General features: G+C 37.7%; 1 protein-coding gene across 1 annotated transcript in view; it reads left to right on the top strand.

The window, feature by feature from the left end:
- Window positions 1-20,794, top strand: part of GYG1 (glycogenin 1) — a 42,227-nt gene that overhangs the window by 12,880 nt on the left and 8,553 nt on the right. Inside the window, exon 5 of the mRNA XM_074298379.1 lies at window positions 15,842-15,968. Coding sequence (XP_074154480.1) covers window positions 15,842-15,968 — 127 coding nt within the window. The remainder of the gene's footprint in view (window positions 1-15,841; window positions 15,969-20,794) is intronic.

Raw genomic sequence — 20,794 nt, 5'->3', positions numbered from 1 at the left:
TCACTCCCTTTCCCTCCTCCCGCCCTGAGATAGTAAACCATCTGATATTTCTACATGTGCAATCATGTAAAACATTCTCATATTAGTAAGTTTGTATTAAAAAATAAAAAGAAAAAAGGGAAGAAAGGAAGGAAGGAAAGGGGGAAAGGAGGAAAAGGGAAAGGAAAGAAGGAAGGGGGAAAGGGAAAAGGAAGAAAAAGAAAGAAGACGGAGAGAGAGAGAGAGAGAAAGAGAGAGAGAGAGAGAGAGAGAGAGAGAGAGAGAGAGAGAGAGAGAGAGAGAGAGAGAGAGAGCGCATGCTTCAATCTGTACTCAGTTATCAACTCTTTCTGTGGAGGTGGATGGCGTACTTCAGCATTAGTCCTTTGGGATTGTCTTGGATCATTGTAAAGCTGAGAATAGCTAAGTCATTCACAGTTCTTCCTTGTCCAATATTGCTGTTACTCCACAGTAAACTAGTAAACTTGTAAGCAGTGGGCTTATCTCCAAACACTTTTTTTTTTAAATTTGGACTGGAATTCAAAGAGGAGATGGATTTGTAAATTAATATATGTCATGACACAAATAGCACATCGGCTCTGGTCAGCCTCTTGAATTCATTGAACAGATGAAGTTTTGACCTGGTGTCCATTGACACTCCACAGAGATTGGTGACAGCTAAGCATTTGCCACTAACCTGCTTGTTAACGTCTCTTTTGCACAGGAATGCAGTTAATCTCTACAGCTTCCACTTCACCCCCATTAGTGTTTTATCAGACTGGTATCTGGATATAGTAAAAGAAGTTAAGCACCTGACTTGCCTTGGTGATAGGGTTTTTCTTTCTAGCAAAATCTAATTGGGTAGAATTGAAAATAGCAAATATTTAAATATCTCTCCTAGTTCTCTTTCATGCTGTTATCTTCCTTGCACTGACTGGCTCCCAAGTTTTCCTGCATTATATTTGTTTTTAAGTAATTGTTTAGATTGGCAGCCCCTTATGAGTAGTAATTTTTTGCTTTTATTTGTATCCCCAGCATCTAGCATAATACCTGGCACATAGTAGACACTTAATTGATTGACTGCAAAGTTATTTTATCTGCATTCACAGATTGTCTTAACCCTATCATCCCCATAGTTGCACGTTTTCCAATCCATAATCATAGTGCCTCGTTCTGACTCTGCTCCCTTTATTTCCCTTATTAAATAGCAGTGTCCTTGAGAATAAGGACTATTTGCTGTATTTCCTCTGTCTTTGGTATAGTTGTCCTATTTGGAACAGTCCTGTCCATCCTTTGGGATCCCATTTGGGATCTTTTTGGCAAAGACACTGGAGTGGTTTTCCTTCTCTTCTCCAGCTCATTTTACAAATGAAGGAACTGAGGCAAACAGTTAGTGACTTGCCCAGGATCACAAAGATAATAGGTATCTGAGGCCAGATTTGAAAGCAGAGAGATTAATCTTCCTGACTCCAAGTGCCATAGTCACTTAATAAATCTAATTGACTGATATATTTAGCCTTATTTAGACTAGTAAACTCTTTCAGATTTGGGAATATGACCTGTGATTTCATTGGTGATCTCCTGGTAAGGAGGCTTCCTTATCAGAACACAACTCTTGATTGATTTATAGAGTAGCAAAGGCCCCTAATGAGGTTAAATGCTGGATCATCTACTGTCTACTATAAGAAAAGTGAGACCTAGATTTAGATTATTCCAAGAAACTCTTGGTAGGTTATAGGGTAGCCTATAGAGAGAATGCAGGGATAGATTCTTGACAACTTCTCCCATTAAGATTAACAAAAAGACCACACATCTAAACAAAAGGTTTTTGTTTTTTCTTTTGTTTGTGAGATACTCAGAGTTAAGTGACTTGCTAAAGTTACATGATTAGGAAGTGTCAAGGATCTGAAACCAGATTTGAGCTTAGGTCCTCTTGAATCCAGAGCCAGTGCTCTATCCACTGTGCCATTTAGCTGCCCTATGAAAGGTCTTAAAAGAAAACATGATAACATGGATGGGACTGACTGCCTGACTTTGGCCAGTAATTTGTAAGGAGGCAAAATCTCACTAAAATTAAAAAAAAAATTGATGCTTGCCAATTTGACTAAAGGATCTCCATTCCTTACTCTGAGGGGGGAAGATGTTGAAGACCAGAACTTCCTTTTGGGGACACTATCTTCTTCCTCCATCTTTTAGTGCATCTGCTATGTCAATTTGTTAACAGTGACTTGTCTTTAGTCCCATCTGCCTTCTCCCAGCCAGTCTCAGCCCCCATATCCAAGGCAGGGAAAAGATAGGCAGTTACTTGTTCTTGGTTCTGATATTGTATATAAAACAGACACTGTGGGTGGATCTTCCCCAAATCTCCCTAAGACCAAAAACATACTTCTGTTTTGCAATTTATGAAAGAGAATTTATTCCTTAGTAAGGGAAATAATAATATAATCCAACAACTTTACATTTTGCAAAAATCTTTATATAGAGTTCTCATTTGATTCTGACAACAACTCTATGAAGTAGATGCTATTATTATCATATCTATTTTGTAGATGAGGAAACAGAAATTGAAAGGAAGGAAACAAGAATTTATTAAACCCTTTCTACGTACCAGGCACTGCTGCTAAGTGTTTCACAAATATTTCATTTGATCATCACAAAAACCTGAGAAGTAGGTGCTGTTTTTACCCCCATTTTGCACATGACATAATTGAGACAAACAGTAGTTAAGTGACTTGCTCAGGATCAAACAACCAGTAAATTTTCCTGACTTCCAACTCCAACACCATCCACTAGCCACACAGAAAAAGAAATCCCCGTGTCATGGATGGTAGCCAGAAATTATTTGATTGGCTCCTAGGACCTCAGTTTTGTGATAGGTGCTGTGTGGATCACATAAAGAAGCATTGGAAGAAGATGTGGTACAAGAGGAGCTTACTGTATATAGGGAGACAAGCCAGCTCTTCCATTGTGTTGGTATCAAGCTGGGATATTGAAACAAGAGGAATAGATAGAATAGAGCCAGTGCTCTATCCACTATACCATCTAGCTGCCCCAAGAAAGGTCTTAAAAGAAAACATAAGATAGCCTGGGACTGACTGTCTGACTCTGTTGGTTGGAATAATTTTCATGGAGCAGCTGGCTTTGAAAGACTAATGAGAATTGGGGAAGAATGAAAAAACAGATGAGGAAGAACTGGAAGTCTAGAACTGAAAAGGAAGCTTTAAGGCCATCATTTTATAGATGAGGAAAATGAGATCCAGAGACCTCAAGCAATTTATGTAATATCTCACAACTAATTAGTAGATTTGAACTGAAATCTTCTCACTCCAAACCATGTACTCTTTTCACCCTAACATACTGAGCAATTTGTTGTTTGTTTTTCGTTCTCCAAGAACCATGACATTGGGGAAGTGCTGCTATGACATGCGAGTGAATTGGATTTAAGTGAGGGAGGGCTGGTCAAGGTCATCTGCCTCATCTTCCCCTCCAGAGCCATCTGGGTCCAGTGACCAGATACAGATCAAGACCACAAGAGATGGTCCTTTTTTAAAAAAACTGAATTTGATATATCTAGGGAACAAAAAGGATACTTACCTGATTTTGGTAAGAAGTCTGGTATGAAAGTAGCTGGGAATAAGATTGGCTAACATTTCCCTCTTTTAGGGAAAGGGTAGAGTCAGGGTATAAGGTATACGATAACTGAATGTTGTATGCATTCCCAGACCTAATAGCTTTTCTTTTTCCTCAATGTCTGGCATATCATTGTTTTGTTTTTTTATTGTTGCTCAGTCATTTTTCAGTTGTGTCAGCTCATGACCCTATTGGGGATTTTCTTGTCAAAAATATTGAATTAGTTTGCTATTGTCCAACTCTTTGTAACCCCATTTTTGGGGGCAAAGATACTGGAGTGGTTTGCCATTTCTTGTTTAGCTCATTTTACAAATGAGGAAACTGAGGTAAATAGGCTTGGCTAGGGTCACACAGCTAGGAAGTATCTGAGGCCATATTTGAACTCAGGAAGAAGAATCCTCCTGACTCCAGGCCTGGTACTCTATTTACTGTGCCATCTAGCTCTCCCCTAGATGCACACACAAAAAGCCTGACATAGAAATGATTTAATGGCAGTCAGTTTTATTTAATGGCATTTCTTATATTGGAAAATTACTGGGGGGTTTTAAAGAATCATAAAAAAAAACTTTTTTAAAAAAAAGTTGGTGAGACAGAATAGAGGCAGGTATCTAAAAGTATTCTACACAGTTAAAACAAAACAAAAAGCTGTGCTATGTTGGTGAGGGAAAATAGGATCTGGGTTCAAATCTGGATTCTACTATTTACTTCCTGTGTGACCTTTGGAGCTCGTTTCTGACACTAATTTTTCCTCTGCATGAACAGAATAGGTTGAGTCTGAGGTTTAAACTTTCCACTCATGATTCCTTTTTTACCCAAGAAGTGAGCTCCAGTATATAGGTATATAAAATAGGTATACAAATCAAGCATTTACTTATAATAAATAATAATTTTATGATCCCCACATTCAGTTATGAGACCCCATATCACAAACCATAGTTTAAGAAGCTAGGTTTAGGCTGTCTCTAAATGATTTTACCTCTATATCCTAAGATTGTGGAGTGACCTGCTGATCTGGGGAACAGTCTAAGTAGCTGATCTGAACATAGACTGACAGTGTATTTTTTCCACTGTTGCAAATTAATCCCTTTGGCTTTGAGAAAACACTAAGAAAAGCACCTTATTGCCCTTGGTGAATTTAGATCATCTGGCCTAGTTGGAATACCTACTAATATATATACTGAAAAAAACCTCACTGCATATGAGTATCACCAGCAGTGATATTCAAAAGATTAGGGAACTAGTGAAATATAGAAGGCTTGGAGAAAGGCAAGTTCTTTTCCTAATTTTCAGAAATGAAAAGAGAATAGAGTCTACAGACTAAAGACCAGTGATACTTGGTAAAATGCTGAAGTGGCTTATTTAAAAAAAAAAAAAAAAGTTGATAAACATAGTAGAAAGACAGCCATGATCACGCCAGCCTTGCTACTCTGCATTGATTGACTTTTTCCATTTATGGTAAAGGAGAACCAGTTTGCCTAGTAGCTTGCAGCAAAGCTATTCAGAAAATATTTTATACTATTCTTATGGAGAAATTGGGCAAGGGAATCATACAATTAAATGGATTTGGAATTAGCTTAATGTCTCTTAATGTTGCTAACAGGTTCAAAAGTCTGATGATACAATGATTCTGTGTCAGGTTGGTAAAAAGTCTCGATGAGTGTTTATCTATGTATGGTTTAATTATTATTATTTTTAATCAATGACGTGGATAAGACATAGCTGACATGCTCACTAAATTGTACAAAACTGAGTAGGATAGCCAACACATTAAATGACTGAGTCAGACTCTAAAACTAGACTAGAGCATTGGGTTGAATCCAATAAGATTAAATTTAATAAGGATAAACATACAGATTTACACTTGACTTCAAAAAACGGACTTCAACAAGCACAAAGTGGGATGGCGTAGTTAGAGAGCAGTTTGTCTTTTAGAAAAGTCTGGGGTTTTAGTGGGCTTAAATATGTCAACCGTGAGATACGGCAGCCAGCAAAACTAATGTGATTTGGGGCTACAGTATAAGAGAAACCTGCCTTCTAGGAATAAAGAGGTGATGTTCCCAAAGCTCTGTTCAGGTGACATATTTATATGGGACTTTTTTGTTTGCAATATACTGTCTCCTTTGATTGGATCAGATCTAGCTCAGTTCTGGGCAGTGCAGTTGAGGAAGATCACTAATAAGGAGAAGTTTTCTGAGGAGGGATGATAGCATGGTAAAAGGCTTCAAGTTCTCATCTGAGGATTACATGAAGGAACTAGGGGATGTTCTGCCTGGAAAAGAAAAGACCAACTGGGGACATGATAGCTGTCTACAAGTATTTGAATGGCAGTCATGTGGAAAAAAAGGATTAGATGTGTTCTTTTTGGAGAGCACAGCCAAAACTACGGTTAGAAGTTAGAAGATGTCAGGAAAAGCTTGCTAATGATTAGGGCTGTTCCAAAGTGGAATGACTTGACCCTAGAAAAAATTGCAGTTCTTTCTGTTCATTTAAGATCTTCAGTCAGAGACTGGCTTAACCACTTTTGGACTATGTTCTGGTTGGAATTCTCTTTCAGGTATGGATTGTATTCAGTGACTGCAGTTGCCCTTCCCAATTCTGGAATTCTCTGTTTCTCTGAGATTTTCCTTTAAATAGAGTGTAATGCTGTCTGATATATTTTTAATATAAGATGCTAGCAGTAAGAGGTGACGTGGAAGTGAAAGTGTTATTTGAGCCTTCCAATTTGAAATGGCTTCCTTTAAAAAAAAAATCAATATTTCTTTATGTTAACTGCATCCTCCATCCACCAATCCCTCAACAAACTGTACTTTATACTTTCAGTTGACTTTTAGGCAGAGAGTAAAAATATAAAAAAGTGAGCAAAGAACAGGGAATTATTTTAATTTTTCTTTAAAATGACCCAGAAATCATTTAGTGTCCTTTCTCCATTTACAGCATTTTTTCACTGTTAACTGGTTATATTGAAACACTACAAGACCTTCGGAAACTACATAGAAATGCTCTTATCTTCAGTGGCCTTGTTATTAAATAGGCAAGAAAATGGACTAAGCTTTCTCAAGAAAGTTTTAAACAAAACAAAATTTTAAAAAATGATTTGTAGCCTTAACTTCAGTTAACTAGAAAGTCCAACTTCTACCCCTCAGACATTCTCATTCCCTGTTTTATTTAATTGAAATTAAAATAGACATCCTCCAAAGAGATTGAGGTGGGCTAGATTCCTCCCTGTGAAAAGAAAGGTGCTTGCCAGGCAGGCCGGATGGCTCACTGAAATGGAAAGATCACAGAGGTGATTTTGTTGTCTCCCATAATTGTTTGGGTTGGGTCAATATGCTTCTCTCCTTCTCAGATGCCTGACTACAGCTGTTGGAACCCTTGCTCTTCAGTTGTTATGTTAGGATGTTCTATAGACATCCTCAGGTCAAATAGGTGGCACATGCCAGCATTCCCTAGCAGTTACTTCATTCCTGGCTTGGCCATGAAGGCCTTTCTCTCTCCTTTCCACCCCCACCTAAAAAAAAAAAAAAAATTCTAATAGTTCTTGGCTGTGAAAATAGAGCACACAAACTATTTGTTGGATATTCTTCCCAAGAGAAAATCCTCTGGCTATTTTTTGCCTTCACATCTCTTGTTCTACAACTATCTTTTTAAATGTGATTTTTCTATCCCTTGTCTTTATAACTAGTCAGAGTGCAGGTGACCACAGATTTAGAATTAAAAGGAACAGAGTCCAGTCACCCATCCGCCCACTTTTTTTCATTTCATTTTTCAATAAGCATTTATTTTTTCTCCTTCCACCAATGGAAAACTACAATATTTACCAAAACAAGCCAAATTCTCACCTTGCTCATGTCTAAAATGTACATCTCATCCTCTACCTGGAATTCATCTCCTCTCAAACAAGAACCCCACACATTTTACAGATGAAGAAAAGTTAATTGACTTGCCTAAAGGCACACAGGTCTAAACCTCCTAAAACAGGCTTAGACCTGCTGACTCATTCTTCTGTTCAGCATTGCCTCTGTCAAAGACACTATTAGGAGAACTAAGGTGAGGAGGATGTCTGCCATCTCTACCCTGCATGCCCCAGTACCTTATAAAACAAGCCAATAGGCATTTTTCTCCTAAAAAATGTAGGCTGTTTATTTATTTGAATCAGAGCCTTGGGTTTTTTGTTTTGTTTTGTTTTGGTTTTTGTTTTTTTTTTTAGCACCTTGTAGACCAAAATGTATGTTAGTCAGTAATTAAATATTCATTAAGCACCTGTGTGCCTGCACCTAGCAGAATGAGCACAGGACCTGAAGTCAGGAAGATCTGAATTCAGATATGGCTTTCAGTCACTGATTAGCTGTGTGAACTTGGGTAATTCACTTAACCCTGCTTGCCTCAGATTCTCATCTTGTTTAATGAGGTGGGGAAGGAAATGGCAAATTACTCCTGTATCTTGTCCAAGAAAACCCTGTGGACAAAGTCCAACTACACAATCAGATATGTATGACTGTATGACTGAACATCAGTGGTGTTCCAGGAGGTATTGCTAAGCATTGAGGATGCAAAAGCAAGGCAAAAGGCAACCCCTGCCTTCAAGGAGCTCACCATCTGTCGGAGGAACAGCATCCAAATAGCTGTGTACAAACAGTCTGCAAGGTCAACTGAAAACAGTCAACAGAATGAAGGAAGCCATTGAGTTAAAGGAGATCAGGAAAGGCTTCCAGTAAAAAGTGGGATTTGAGCTGGAGCTTGAGGTCAAGGAAGCAGGGAGGTGGAGATGAGGAGGAACTGTCTGGCGGTAGGACAAATGTCTGGAGTCAAGAAACAGAACGTTTTGTTCCAGGAACTACAAGGAGACCAATGTCATTGCTTCACAAAATATATGGGAATGTATAAAAAGCCTCAACAGGTAGGGGCAGGAGACAGATCATGAAAGGCTTTGATCCTGGAGATAATAGAGCTTACTGAGTAGGGGAGCAATGGCCCCAAATCTGTGCATTTGGAGTCTCTGTAGATTATTTGAAGCTATAGGCTGGGCTGGAGTGGGGAGTGACTTGTGGCAGGCAAGCCCCCCAGCAAACTATTCCAACAGTACCTGTGTGTGAGAGGAGAGGCACATGTTCTAGTGAGGTTATGAGGATTCAGTGGACAGGGTTTGGCAACAGATTGAATTTGTAGGTTTATACAGAGTGAGAAATGGAGGTAAACATTGAGATTTGGGGCTTGTGAGACTGGGAAGGTGGTGATCCCCTTAACAGTCATAGGCAAATGACTCCAAAACATTTAGTGACTTGCCCATGATCACACAACAAGGAAATGGTGTCAGAGATGAAATTCTCACTCAGGTCTTTCTGACTCCCAGGCTACATTCCTTCCTCTGGGTTGTTCTTTTCTAGCAGTTATGATAGCTCTACCCACCCTCCATTCTTGATGTATCTTTGCCTAGAGAATGGAAAAACAAATAAAAACTTTTGATAATTTCACCCAAGTATCTGATATAAAATTTATGATTTTTTTTCTATCTCATCTCACATCTATATGTCAAGCCCAATTAGGGCCTGGGGAACAAAACACATTCTTTAGTAGAGAGAAGAAAGAGTTGGGACACAGCCCCATATTTTTCTGAATGGTTACACTCAAATGCTCTTCAGAGCAGCTCACAAGGCTGGAAGGATCTTTGGCACATGGTCAGCTTTGCCCATTCCCTTCCCTCTGGCATTAGAAAAGATCACTGTGGAGTTTAAATTTTTATTTAAACTTAAAAAAAAAAAAGATTTTCTGATTGTTTCTGATTATTCTGATTCTGACTATACTAAACAGATCAATCAATCACATACATAGTATGTGTATATATAATATATAAAAAACATGAAATACAAAATATTGTTACTGAAATTAGAGTCCAACTTCAGACCCCAGAAGACCAGCATTCCAGTATTTTCTGACACATTTTAGTTGTTTGATTATAGGTACCAACTCCAATACGTAACTCTCTAAAACAAAAATTCTTTCTTTGAAGTTGGCCAACTTTTTAAAAAATGGTTTATAATTGACTTACAGTTTAATTGATTTCCTTTATAATTCTTTGTATTTTATTTTATGTATTTTAAAAATCTGATTTTAAGGTAGAGCCCCTAGATTTCACCAGACTGTCAAAGGGATCCACGACAACACAAAGAACACCTGTTCTGAGACTATTAATTACAGATGAGTAGCTAGTGCATCATTAAAGGGAATATCCACACTGAGAAAGTCCTACAGATTTTGGACTGCCCTTCTCCCCCACTCCATGATGATTTTTATTCCATAATAGAAGAGTTATCAGTGGGTGACATGCCAGTGAACCTAACAGTACAAATTCTAGAGGTGGAAACAGGGGCCAGAGACCTCATTACTGGTCCCTAGAAGACAGAATACATGATTGATATGAAGCAGAGGAATGTGACAGTTTGGAGCAATAGGAGTAATTCTGGGTGACATGGGTGACTAGATGCCTTTACCCCTTAAGGGTATGAGCCACTGTGAATCTCTTACAGCTTGTCCGCTGATCTTTAATGAAATGTACACCAATTCCCCCCACCATGCCTTTTATTATCTGTGGTTCAGCAACTCTGGACTTGGGCTGTAAGGTGGTAAAAGTCAAAAACTGTAATTTCTCCAAGTTCCACTTAAATACAAGCCACCTACTTGCTTTTGTGAGTAAGCCACAGTTCGACTGGTTCAGTGGCATTTTTAGGGGGAGTATTGAGAATTCATACTTCTGCTTAATCACTTAGACAGTTATAAGATATTAGATCTAGAAGGGGCTTCAGAATTCAACTAATTCATTCTCCTCCTTTTGCATATGAGGAAGCTTGAGACTCAAGGAGATAAATAAAGGTAGCATTTCAACCAGGTCCATTTGCTTCCCAGACAAATTCTTAAAGCTCCAAACAATAAAAATAAATATATAAAAAGAGTAACTTACATTTATAAAATGCTTAGATGTTTGCAAAACATGTTTCCCACAACAATCCTGTGAGGTAATGAATTATTATTATCCCTATTTAACAGAGAAGCAAACTAAAGCTCCAAGAGACTAAAATTTGAAGTTGAATCTTAGATATTAACTTGGACTAGAGTTTCTAGAGATTTTTCAGGAAGTAGGACAAATTATAGAAAGTTTTCAAATTTCATATTCATCCTGAGTTGAACTAGAGTTCAGTATTTGGTTTAAATCACATGGCTAGTAAAGTACCATGACATGTTAACATAACATCTTATAATTGGAGCCTCTATTTTTTCTTTAGAATAAGTTTTATTGATATCTTTTGTTTTTTATACCACAATCACTTTAGGAAATATTCCTTTTTCTCCTCCCCCCCATTGCTTTCTCTTTGAGGAATGCAGGATCCTGAAGCCAATCCGGGCAGAAAACAGGGCTGTGTACTTTTAAACAGATGGTTTATGAGACAGATCTTACAGGAGATTTCAATCTGTGACATCACTGCCACCCAGCTAGAAAAGGACATAACCACTGGAAAAGTACATAAGTTAAAAATGGATAATTAACCAAACGGTTCCATTTCTGCCTTGGAAAATGGGCACTATTGTTGATAACCATTATGACAGCATCTTCAGAGTTGCTAGCTTCCTAACCCCACTCAGCTACCTCGAGGCTGCCATGCTGTTGGGTGGTTACCAACTTTATTTGAGCAGCTAACACAAGGATGAAAAGCTCTCTACTTTTTCAAAAAGGATGCCCTCTGGCCCTTTCTATAATTCCTCCACCTGCCTCAGACACTCCCTCAAACACACCTGGCAGGATCTGGGCAATTATGCTATCTGGGATTATATGCATTAAGATGACTGGAATTAAAACAGCCTTAGTTTGTAAGGCTACTAGATTGAAAGATAGGTCATCACTGGTATGATTCCTGGGATTTTAATAACGAAATCAAAATTGTGTTTATGATTAGGACCTGGGATTTTGGGTTGTGTATTAAAGGAAGTATGTGTTCCAGGGAGGACTTGAAATCAGTACTTTCTTGGCTCCAAAGTCAGTTCTTTCTCCACTAATTCATGCTCTTTCTCTTCCTTCCTTCCTTTCTCTTCTCTCTCTCCTCCATTTCCTTCCCCTCTCTTTCCTTCTCTCTCCCTTTCTCTCCTTATCCCTTTTTTCATTCTCTTCTCCCTGTCCTTCTCTCTCCTTCCTCTTTTTTTCCCCCTGAGGCTGGGGTTAAGTGACTTGCCCAGGGTCGCACAGCTAGGAAGTGTTAAGTGTCTGAGACTAGATTTGAACTCAGGTCCTCCTGAATTCAAGGCTGGTGCTCTATCCATTTCGCCACCTAGCTGCCCCCTCTCTCCTTCCTCAGTGTTGTTTTGAATCATGCTCTAATTCAGGGCCAACTAGAGAATAGATAATACTACCCTTTAATAAAAACTGATGAAAGATGAAAATTTACCCAACTTGGAGAGACTAATGTCTAGTAATGAAATTAAGAATGATTACAGATGTAACAATACGTGTTTTAAATTGATTAATTTAAAACACATATTGATACATCTGTAATCACTCTTAATTTTACAGTTAGAGGCTTCTGGGTATTTTATCAATGGGAAGCAAAGAATAGACCTTGGGGTTAGAAGTGCTAAGGGTGTAAAAGGTGGCCAGTTTCTTAGACCTGGTGAGGAGAAAAGAAGTAGAGGCAGTGTCCCTGAGCTTCCCTTCTTTACTGTCTTTGGGTCCACTTGGCCGCTCTCTTACTCTAAACTTACTCCTAGGGACTTGGCTCTCAGATCAGCTGTTGCTTTATTCCCTATCCATGAGGAATTAAATACATATCACTATTACTTTACCATAATAAGTGAATAAATAAAGCATTTACTAACTGCTTATTACAAGTAAAAATCTGGGCATAAAAATAGAAAAGAAAGATAATCTTTGTTCACATTCTACTGAGAGGTAGGTAATAATAGTAAAATGAAGGTCTAGCCCAATGGCCAAGAAACTCAAGATCATGGCTGGTAAAAGTCAGGGCAGGAATTGGGAATGTTTAGTTTCTAAAAAAGAAAGCTTAAGAACATGATTGAAAGAAGGGTTGTCAAGGTAACCTGGCTTATTCCATTTGGTCCCAGAGGACCAAACCAATGGTGAGAGACAAATTTAAGTATTAGGTCAAGAAAAAAAAAAGTTCCTAACAATTTGAGCTATTGTCTTGGAAGATAGTGATTACCCCCATCACTGGAAGTCTTTATCAATGAAATAATAATCACCTATGAACTCTGTTGTTAAGATGATTTTTGTATAAGAATATTGGACTAAATAACCTTCAAAGTCTCTTCTAACCTAAAATTATGTGATTCTGTATACAATTAAGAAAGGATCTTGGTGAGGAAACTGAGGGGATTAGCACTGCAAGTGGATAATTGTGGGAATAGAGTGAACCATACTGACTTCATCTTGTGACACTATTCTGGATCTAGCCCAGTTCTCTTCCATAATGGATCTAGTCCAATTTCAGTCCTGGGAGAATATTTTATATAATTGTGAGACTTATGAGAAAACTTAAAAAAAAAAAAAAAAACTTAACCCTGGGTGTCTGGGAAGCTGGACTACCTTTACCTGTTATTTAGAGATCTTAACCAAGGACTCGGGCTATGTTGACTAGAAACCCAGTCAAATCTGAAGAATGATGCATTTTCTCACTATTGTACATCTTGAACAATCCATATGTCTTACATGAAAACTGCTCTCATATTGGTTAATCAGATATTGTTTTCATGTTCTTTTGATTGTTTATAGACACTTGGGGGTTTAGGGAAGTGAGACACCTTTTTCTGAATTTAGGGAATTTTATCAATTTGCTCTCCCCTTCCTAACATGGAAAATCCCTAATCTTTCATTTAATTAGAAAGCTGATTATCTAATGTTGTATTTTTTCCCTTTTTAATTAATTGATCTTAGATGATTAGTTGTTCTTAACATATAAAAATCTGTCTCCCCCTGTATATAAGACTTAGGCCTAAGCTGAGGAAGGGGCCTGGTCCCTTTTTGTTATTCCATTGGCATGCATTGTTTAATAGATTGACATATTCAGAAACTCAAATCTTTGTTTCCTAAATCAATTCATCTTTCACCCATCACATTAGGAGAGATTTCGGAGTTCTTGTTCCATATTGTATTTTTATATTTTAACAGGAGTTTGTTTTTAAGTTATTGATATTTTCTGTTTTTAAATCACTTTCATTGTGAAACATTCCACATCCCTTCCTCCCACTACTATCCCACCTCACTTAGCAAATTTAACCAAAGAATAAAAAAGTAGAGGGAGCAGGGAGGAAGATTTTCAAAGTCCCTAGTTTCCCATCTCTGAAAAAGAAAGGGGAGGTGAATTTCCTCATCTCTTCTTCAAGGCCAGACTTAGACATTATAATTACCTCATGTTTAGTAACTGCCTTTTTCTTTTGTTTTCAGTTCTTTCTATGTATCTTGCCATCCAATATATTGTTTTCCTTATTCTGCTCACTTCATTCTCAATCATTCCATGTGCCTTTCCATGCTTCTGAGGTTCTCATTCCTTTTGGCATAATAATATTCCTTTACATTCAAGTACAGAATTTGTTTAGCCATCTCCCATTTGATGGTGATCTACTTTGTTTCCAATTATGTGCTACTAAAAACATAGTAACTAATTTTTTATATTTTATCTCAGCTGAACCCTTATCCATTGTATTAGATGTACTGTCATTCAGTCATTTCAGTCATGTCTGACTATGATACCATTTGGAGTTTTCTTGCCAAAGGTACTAGAATGGTTTGCCATTTCCTTTTCCAGCCCATTTTACAGATGAGAAAACTGAGGCAAATAGGGTTAAATGACTTACTCAGCTAGTAAGTCACACAGCTAGTAACTGTCTGAGGCTCCATTTGAACTCAGGAAGTTGAATCTGGTTTCTACTTGCCTTGCATTTGTCTCTTTGCTTCCTTCCAGAGTTTATCTTGCTTTTTGATTTGAATACTCTGAAGTACAAGTTTCCCATCCATTTGTCTGAATTGTTAGAATGTGTTTTTGTCCTCAGCCAGTAGATGGATTTAGCTATTTAATAGAGAAAGTAGAATCTCTTTTCTGTATGCACTGAATCCAAAAACACATTGTCTGCTTGCCTCTGGTATTTTTAGGGTATTTGGTCAGCCTAAAGGTAAACTGGAGGTCTTTGGGAGTGATGAGGATAATTATCCTCAGACAGTAGTCTCCAAATTCTGATCTCCATCTCTTTATTACAAATTGAAAAAGAGATTCCCAATCAATTATCTAAGAGGATCCTTTCAAACCATGTGGTGGTGATAGAGCAGATCGAACCTAGTTCCTCTTTAGGAAGGATGGTTTTGGGACAGAACTGCCTACATAAAGCCTGCTAGCTCTAACTGCTGCCATCCTGTCTCCATGGTTCAGGCTGCCTGGTCTTTAGAAGGGGGAGCAATGTGCTGTAGCACAACATGCTTTTTTTTTGCCTTGTCATATTTCCAATCTGGAAAAAAAAAAAAAAGCCTGTCTGGATGAGAGGATAAGAGCTATTTTTTCCTGTTTTTGTTTTTATAGGTTGATTTGTAAACTTTTGGAGATTTAAAAAACTTGGCTCCAAATTCCCTCTCTTCCACTACTAGTATAATCTGCTTTCTAGTGTAATTTTCTTCTCAGGACCTCAGTTTCCTCATCTGATTGGTAACCTCTGAGGTCCTCTCCATGTACGGTATGATTGTATGAAACAATAAAAACCCTGAAAGAGAGAGTTCATATTCCCTGTTCTTTCTTAGCAAGAGATTAAGAACCAGACTTGCCTTTAAGGAAAGAGCCAAAAAACACAGTTGATTTATAAGCTCAGGCTGTGTATCTGGTGATCAGCCTTGGCTTGTTTATATTTGTAACTCTCTCTGACTGAGCTAGAAATTTCAGCAAGCTGAGTGAAGCTTGGATTGGAGAAATGGATTGGCTACAGCATTTGGAATTCTAGCAGGCTACGTTGTTACTTGGTGAGCCAAGTTGTAGGCAGCACCTCAAACAGGAAAAACCACCCTAATATTTTTCTTTCTTAGTTTCTCTTTTATTCTTCTCCCTGGCCTGATTCAGAAAAGATATTTCATAAAATGCCCCAAATTATTAATTCTCAATGAAATCAGGCACTATTTCTGAGTGATCTGAACTTCCCTTATCTAATATAGCTCAATCTACTAATGTCTATTCTTTCCTACTTTCCCTTTCAGGTGGGGACCAGGGTTTGCTGAACACGTTCTTTAGCAGTTGGGCAACAACAGATATCAAAAAGCACCTGCCATTTATTTATAATCTAAGCAGCATTTCTATATACTCCTACCTCCCAGCATTTAAAGCGTAAGTAGAAACTATTCCAGCTTTTGTTCAAGGTGGGGATGGTGGGCTCTTCAAGACATGATTAGGATTAGGTTTGTGCAAGTTTAGTGAATGTAAGGGGGTGAGGATGGATTTTCTCAGAGATGTGCTCAGACCAAAGCACATTTGATCCGATGTTAAGCTATAGTCTTGGTGCCAATAGGTTCCCTACTTTGGACTATCCTAAGTGAAATTTCTCACAGAGATTCTTCACCAAAAAAAGTAAAAAGAAAAAGAAAAAAAGAAAAAGCAACAATGAAACGGAACTTAGTATTACCAGATCGATCTCAAGCAATGTCAGTAGTAATCCTTAAATTATTTATAACTAGTTAAAAAAATAGAAAAGTAGATCAAATGGAGCAGACTAATTAAGCAAGCAAATATAATAATGCATTGTTCTCTAAGTCCCAATACACACACTTATGAGGGAAGAACTTTCTGTATGACAAGAACTTCTGAGAAAACTAGAAGGTACTTTATATCATATGTCAAAGGAGGTTCCCTGAAAGTTCCTGGACCTTCAGTATTCCAAGCTTTGGTCCCAGAATTGATTCCTCTCTTAGTCTCAATTTCTACATCTGTCAAATGAGGATTAATAATAGCACCTATCTCATAGAGTTGGGAGGATCACAAGATAACATGTAAAGCACTCTGTAAACCTGAAATGCCAGATGATGATGACAATGATGGTTACATCCCTAGGAACATAGAGCCCATCATTGGTACCTCAGACTTTGTTCCACTTTTGTTGAACCAATGGGGTAAGCTCTGATATTTTTGTCTTGAATGTAAACGCACCATAATGTTAACCCACAATTATATAACACTCCCAAATATATGTTCTTCTAAAAGAATTACTTCGTAAATACAGCAGACAGTGGTTTTCTTCTTCTTCTTCTTTCTTCTTTCTTCTTCTTTTTTGTTTTTGTTTTAAAATCTAATCCAGCATCTCAGATTAATCCTTCCATTGAGAAGGGTTTACTTTGGAAGCACATATGCTTAAAGGTTTGCTTTTCTTTTCTCCGAGGCTATAGACAATGTTACAATGGTCAGCATGCTGCTTTCTCAGGACACAAAATATGTGAAATGTTTCATTCCTCACCCTTGTTATGGCTTTTGTCCACCTGCCTGATCTTAATACATCTCTAGTTACAAAGTTTCATCTTGAAGGCTCTGTCGTTGTGCCTTACGTAAAGATTTCTGATCACTCATTCCCTTTTGATCTTATGAATCAGACCTGGGCTTCAAATATGTCTCTGTTTCATTCTTCTTTAGCAATTTCATGCTATACAAAGAGCTTTTTCTCTAGGGCTCATTTTCCTCACCTGGAGAATGAGTGAACTAAGTGACTTTTCAAGTTCCTTCTAGCTCCAAAATTATGGTTGTATTCCATTTATCCTTTCGGCACATAAGCAAATAGTGAGATTTGTTGAGCTAAACAGGAGCAATCATGTAAAGGGCACAATTTGCCAAGAGAAATCTATGCCCCATATCTCTCTAACACATGGATTTTAAAGCACAGACCATCTTTGCTTGGACATAGTCCTTTTAATCCTGGGCTAATTTAATTTCTATGTTGTTTTCTCCTCATATTCTCCCTTGAATCCAGACAACCTGGTCCCTTCTCCCTTTTCTCTATGTTCATCTCTAAAGTTCCTCTCATATTGATATTATACATTTCAGGAGTTCATATATTTAAAGCTGGAAGGTTTCTCAGAATCCACGTCATCTCATGGCTCAAAAAAGCCCACCTCTGATCCTTACTACCTGGGAGGATCTTGGGCAGATCAGTTTTATCAACTGGAAGATAAGGGGGTTGGAGTGTAAGACTTCTGAGGTCCTCATCAACTTCAAATCTATGAGCAGGAATATAGTCCCAGAGAAAGTAAAGTGATTTACCCAATGTCACAGAGTAAGTGGCGAACTTAGAATTCAAACCCAGATCTTTGACTTGGCTGACACTCATTCTATTGTACCTCATCACTTCTAGGTAAAACTATGCATAGAATAGAAAGAAACATTCTTACAATGTAGGTATGAATCACTGGTGGATGACAGATCTGTATACTTTCTCTGACATCTGTGAAAACAAGGAAGATGCTAGAGATAACACTGTAAAAATCCCCAGGGCTTCTTGACTCTTATAACAGACTTTTCTCTGGTTCAAGGAGGGGAAACAGAAGGGAAAAAAAAGACTGTAGTCTACTGAGTTATTCTCTTTATTCCATCAAAATATGTATTTGTAACCTAGAGAATCTCCTTTCCTTCATGTCCTCACTGTCTGTAATTTTCCCAAAGGAAGTGAAACAAATTTATTCTGACTCTTCCATATTCTACATGGTAAAGTCATGTCAGGTTATGTTGGAAAATGGTTTTGTAAGTACAATCTGAACTTTGTCATACACAGAGCCAGGGGAATCAGGTATAGGCAAGCTTGACAACAGCTTAAGGTGTAAATATGCAGAGAGGACACTGAAAAACACCCTTAAATATGTTTCTATCACCAGGAAATTCCATTCTCTATGGCTCCTAGATAGTTATTTTATGACCACTTAACTTGCATATGTTTCAGGAAAGCTTCTATTAAGGGGGAATGAGGGGTCCTGATTTTTCAGACTTTGGCTAGAAGTGCATAAGTACCAGTTTCCCAGCTTGGACTGTGCTGTAGGCGGAGTGTGCCTTCTCTCCCTTCTGAATTCAAGATATAATACAGATTGCATAATCATTTTTCTAGATCAGAAGTTCTTCTTAACTCAGGGATCCACAAACTCCATCAAAGTATTCTTGAATAGATTTCAGGGAGCCAATGAATTTTGATAAGGAAAGACCTTTTACTAATTTCTAACTGAAATACATAACATTTCCTTTAACGAAAGTTGGCCCAAACCACAGTAGGCTTTACAGATTACCATTAGGGTCTATAGCAACAAAATAAGGTTTAAAACTCCTGTTCTACTCTACCATTGTATAGACTTTAATGTCTCTTGATATTCTGACATATCCTAGCTGTCTCTGCTCAAAAACAATGTATATTATAATAATGCAGTTCCCACATATAGGCCATGGACACAGCGCAGAAAAGGACTTTAGACTTATATTTGCAAGTGACTCACTCAGATTCACTCTAGTATATGAAAAATTTTGTTTGGAATTAAAATATGATACTAAATTCTATTACTCATTTAAAAAATCAAATTATCACTGATTTGTCATAACATTAAAATCACTGCTAATTAAATTAAAATAAATTAGAATTTATTAAAAAAATTAAATCAAATTTAGTAAATAAGTAATGAATGTTAATGATTTAAAACAACCTGAGGAGAATTTATCTGAGTAGTAAAAGTTACTGGCTTTTCCTTGATGCCTAGGATATTTGGGATTTTTCATTGTTCTCTTTCTTTCCCCAGTGCCTAGCATATAATGTTTAATAAATATGGTATTGATCGTGATTTCATGAATCCAGGTATGACAGGTGAAAGATGAAATTACTAAGGGAAAACTTTCGAGCTTCCAAGCATTTTGATTTATTAAGCAACACATACCAGTTACCTGTCAAATCAGGACCCAATACCCTAGATCTTGAATACAGGGGGAGACAGATTTTTATGCATCAAGAACAAATAATCCAATAAGACTAATTAGTTAAAAGAAAACAATTAACCAGGATACAAAATTAGGTAATCTGATTTCTAATTGGAGGAAAGATTAGAGACTTTCCAAGTTGGTGGGGAGGGTATGAACAGATGCTAATTCCCTGAAACCTAAAAGGGAAGTGTTCCCACTCTCCCCACAAGTGACCAGCAAAGAAACATGGAAACAATAACTGATTTGACCATTACAAAGCCAGTTTTCAGAGAAAGCATATAGGGTTGTGTGAGATGTATAATTGTGAGACAACTCCTTGTCTCAGTCTTTGGAACCAAATGAATTTCCAATCCAACAGCCTAGGTCCTTAATTAAGGGTCTTTAAGCAGCAGGTAGAGGTCATCCAGCTTCCCAGCCACTTAGGGCTAGGTTCAAACAATGCAACAAGGTTTTCTCAGAGTTCCCACAACTTAAAGAAGTTTTCTCACACAACAGAAGTTGCATTAAACTCCTAATTGAATAGAAAGGGAATGGAGCTAGCTTCAGAATTGATTCAAAGATGGAGTCAGTGTGGTTCACTCAAGTCTCTCTTGCTGTTCTAATTCCTTCAGTTCTCCCTTATGATTCGTGGGGGAAGAGGGCAGATCAGTCTCCTGCCATGGGTTACTTATCTACAAAACAAATCTATAAGGTTTTGCACATATTCATAATCAAAATTACATAAATCAGGCTTACAGATCAAACAAGCTCACAATAGACTAATTTTGAGAAGACAGATTTACATGTCACCAAGGTAACCAAGAAAACTCAACATAAACACAAACACCATGAAACAAAAGGCCAAAGCAATGCAAGCCTTTTGTATCCTAGTAACCCACTCTCAATATCCAGTTAATCAATTCATCTTGTCTTGAGTCCCAAATGTGCTTGGATATTTTTTCTTGGACATCCTAGGATAGAGTTCATTCTCAAGATACCTACGCAGGGGACTCTGTTTCTCCGATTCCTAATCATTTGTCCTAAATGATTATTAAAAAACCTTCCAGAAACAAGACTTAACACAATTGAGTACAATCTCTTAAATGTGGTTTTCCAAACAGGGAGCTAGCTACCAGGGAGGTAACACACTTTACCAATCTAAATCTGAAATCCTGATTTCCTGCATGGGATAGAGATAGCCATCACTCAAAACATTCCCTCCATTTGTGCAGATCAGTATC

The sequence above is a fragment of the Sminthopsis crassicaudata genome, chromosome 3 (genome assembly GCF_048593235.1).
Source record: "Sminthopsis crassicaudata isolate SCR6 chromosome 3, ASM4859323v1, whole genome shotgun sequence".
Lineage (NCBI taxonomy): Eukaryota > Metazoa > Chordata > Mammalia > Dasyuromorphia > Dasyuridae > Sminthopsis > Sminthopsis crassicaudata.
The sequence above is the reverse complement of the archived record's forward strand: the minus strand, read 5'-3'. Positions and strand labels throughout refer to the sequence as shown.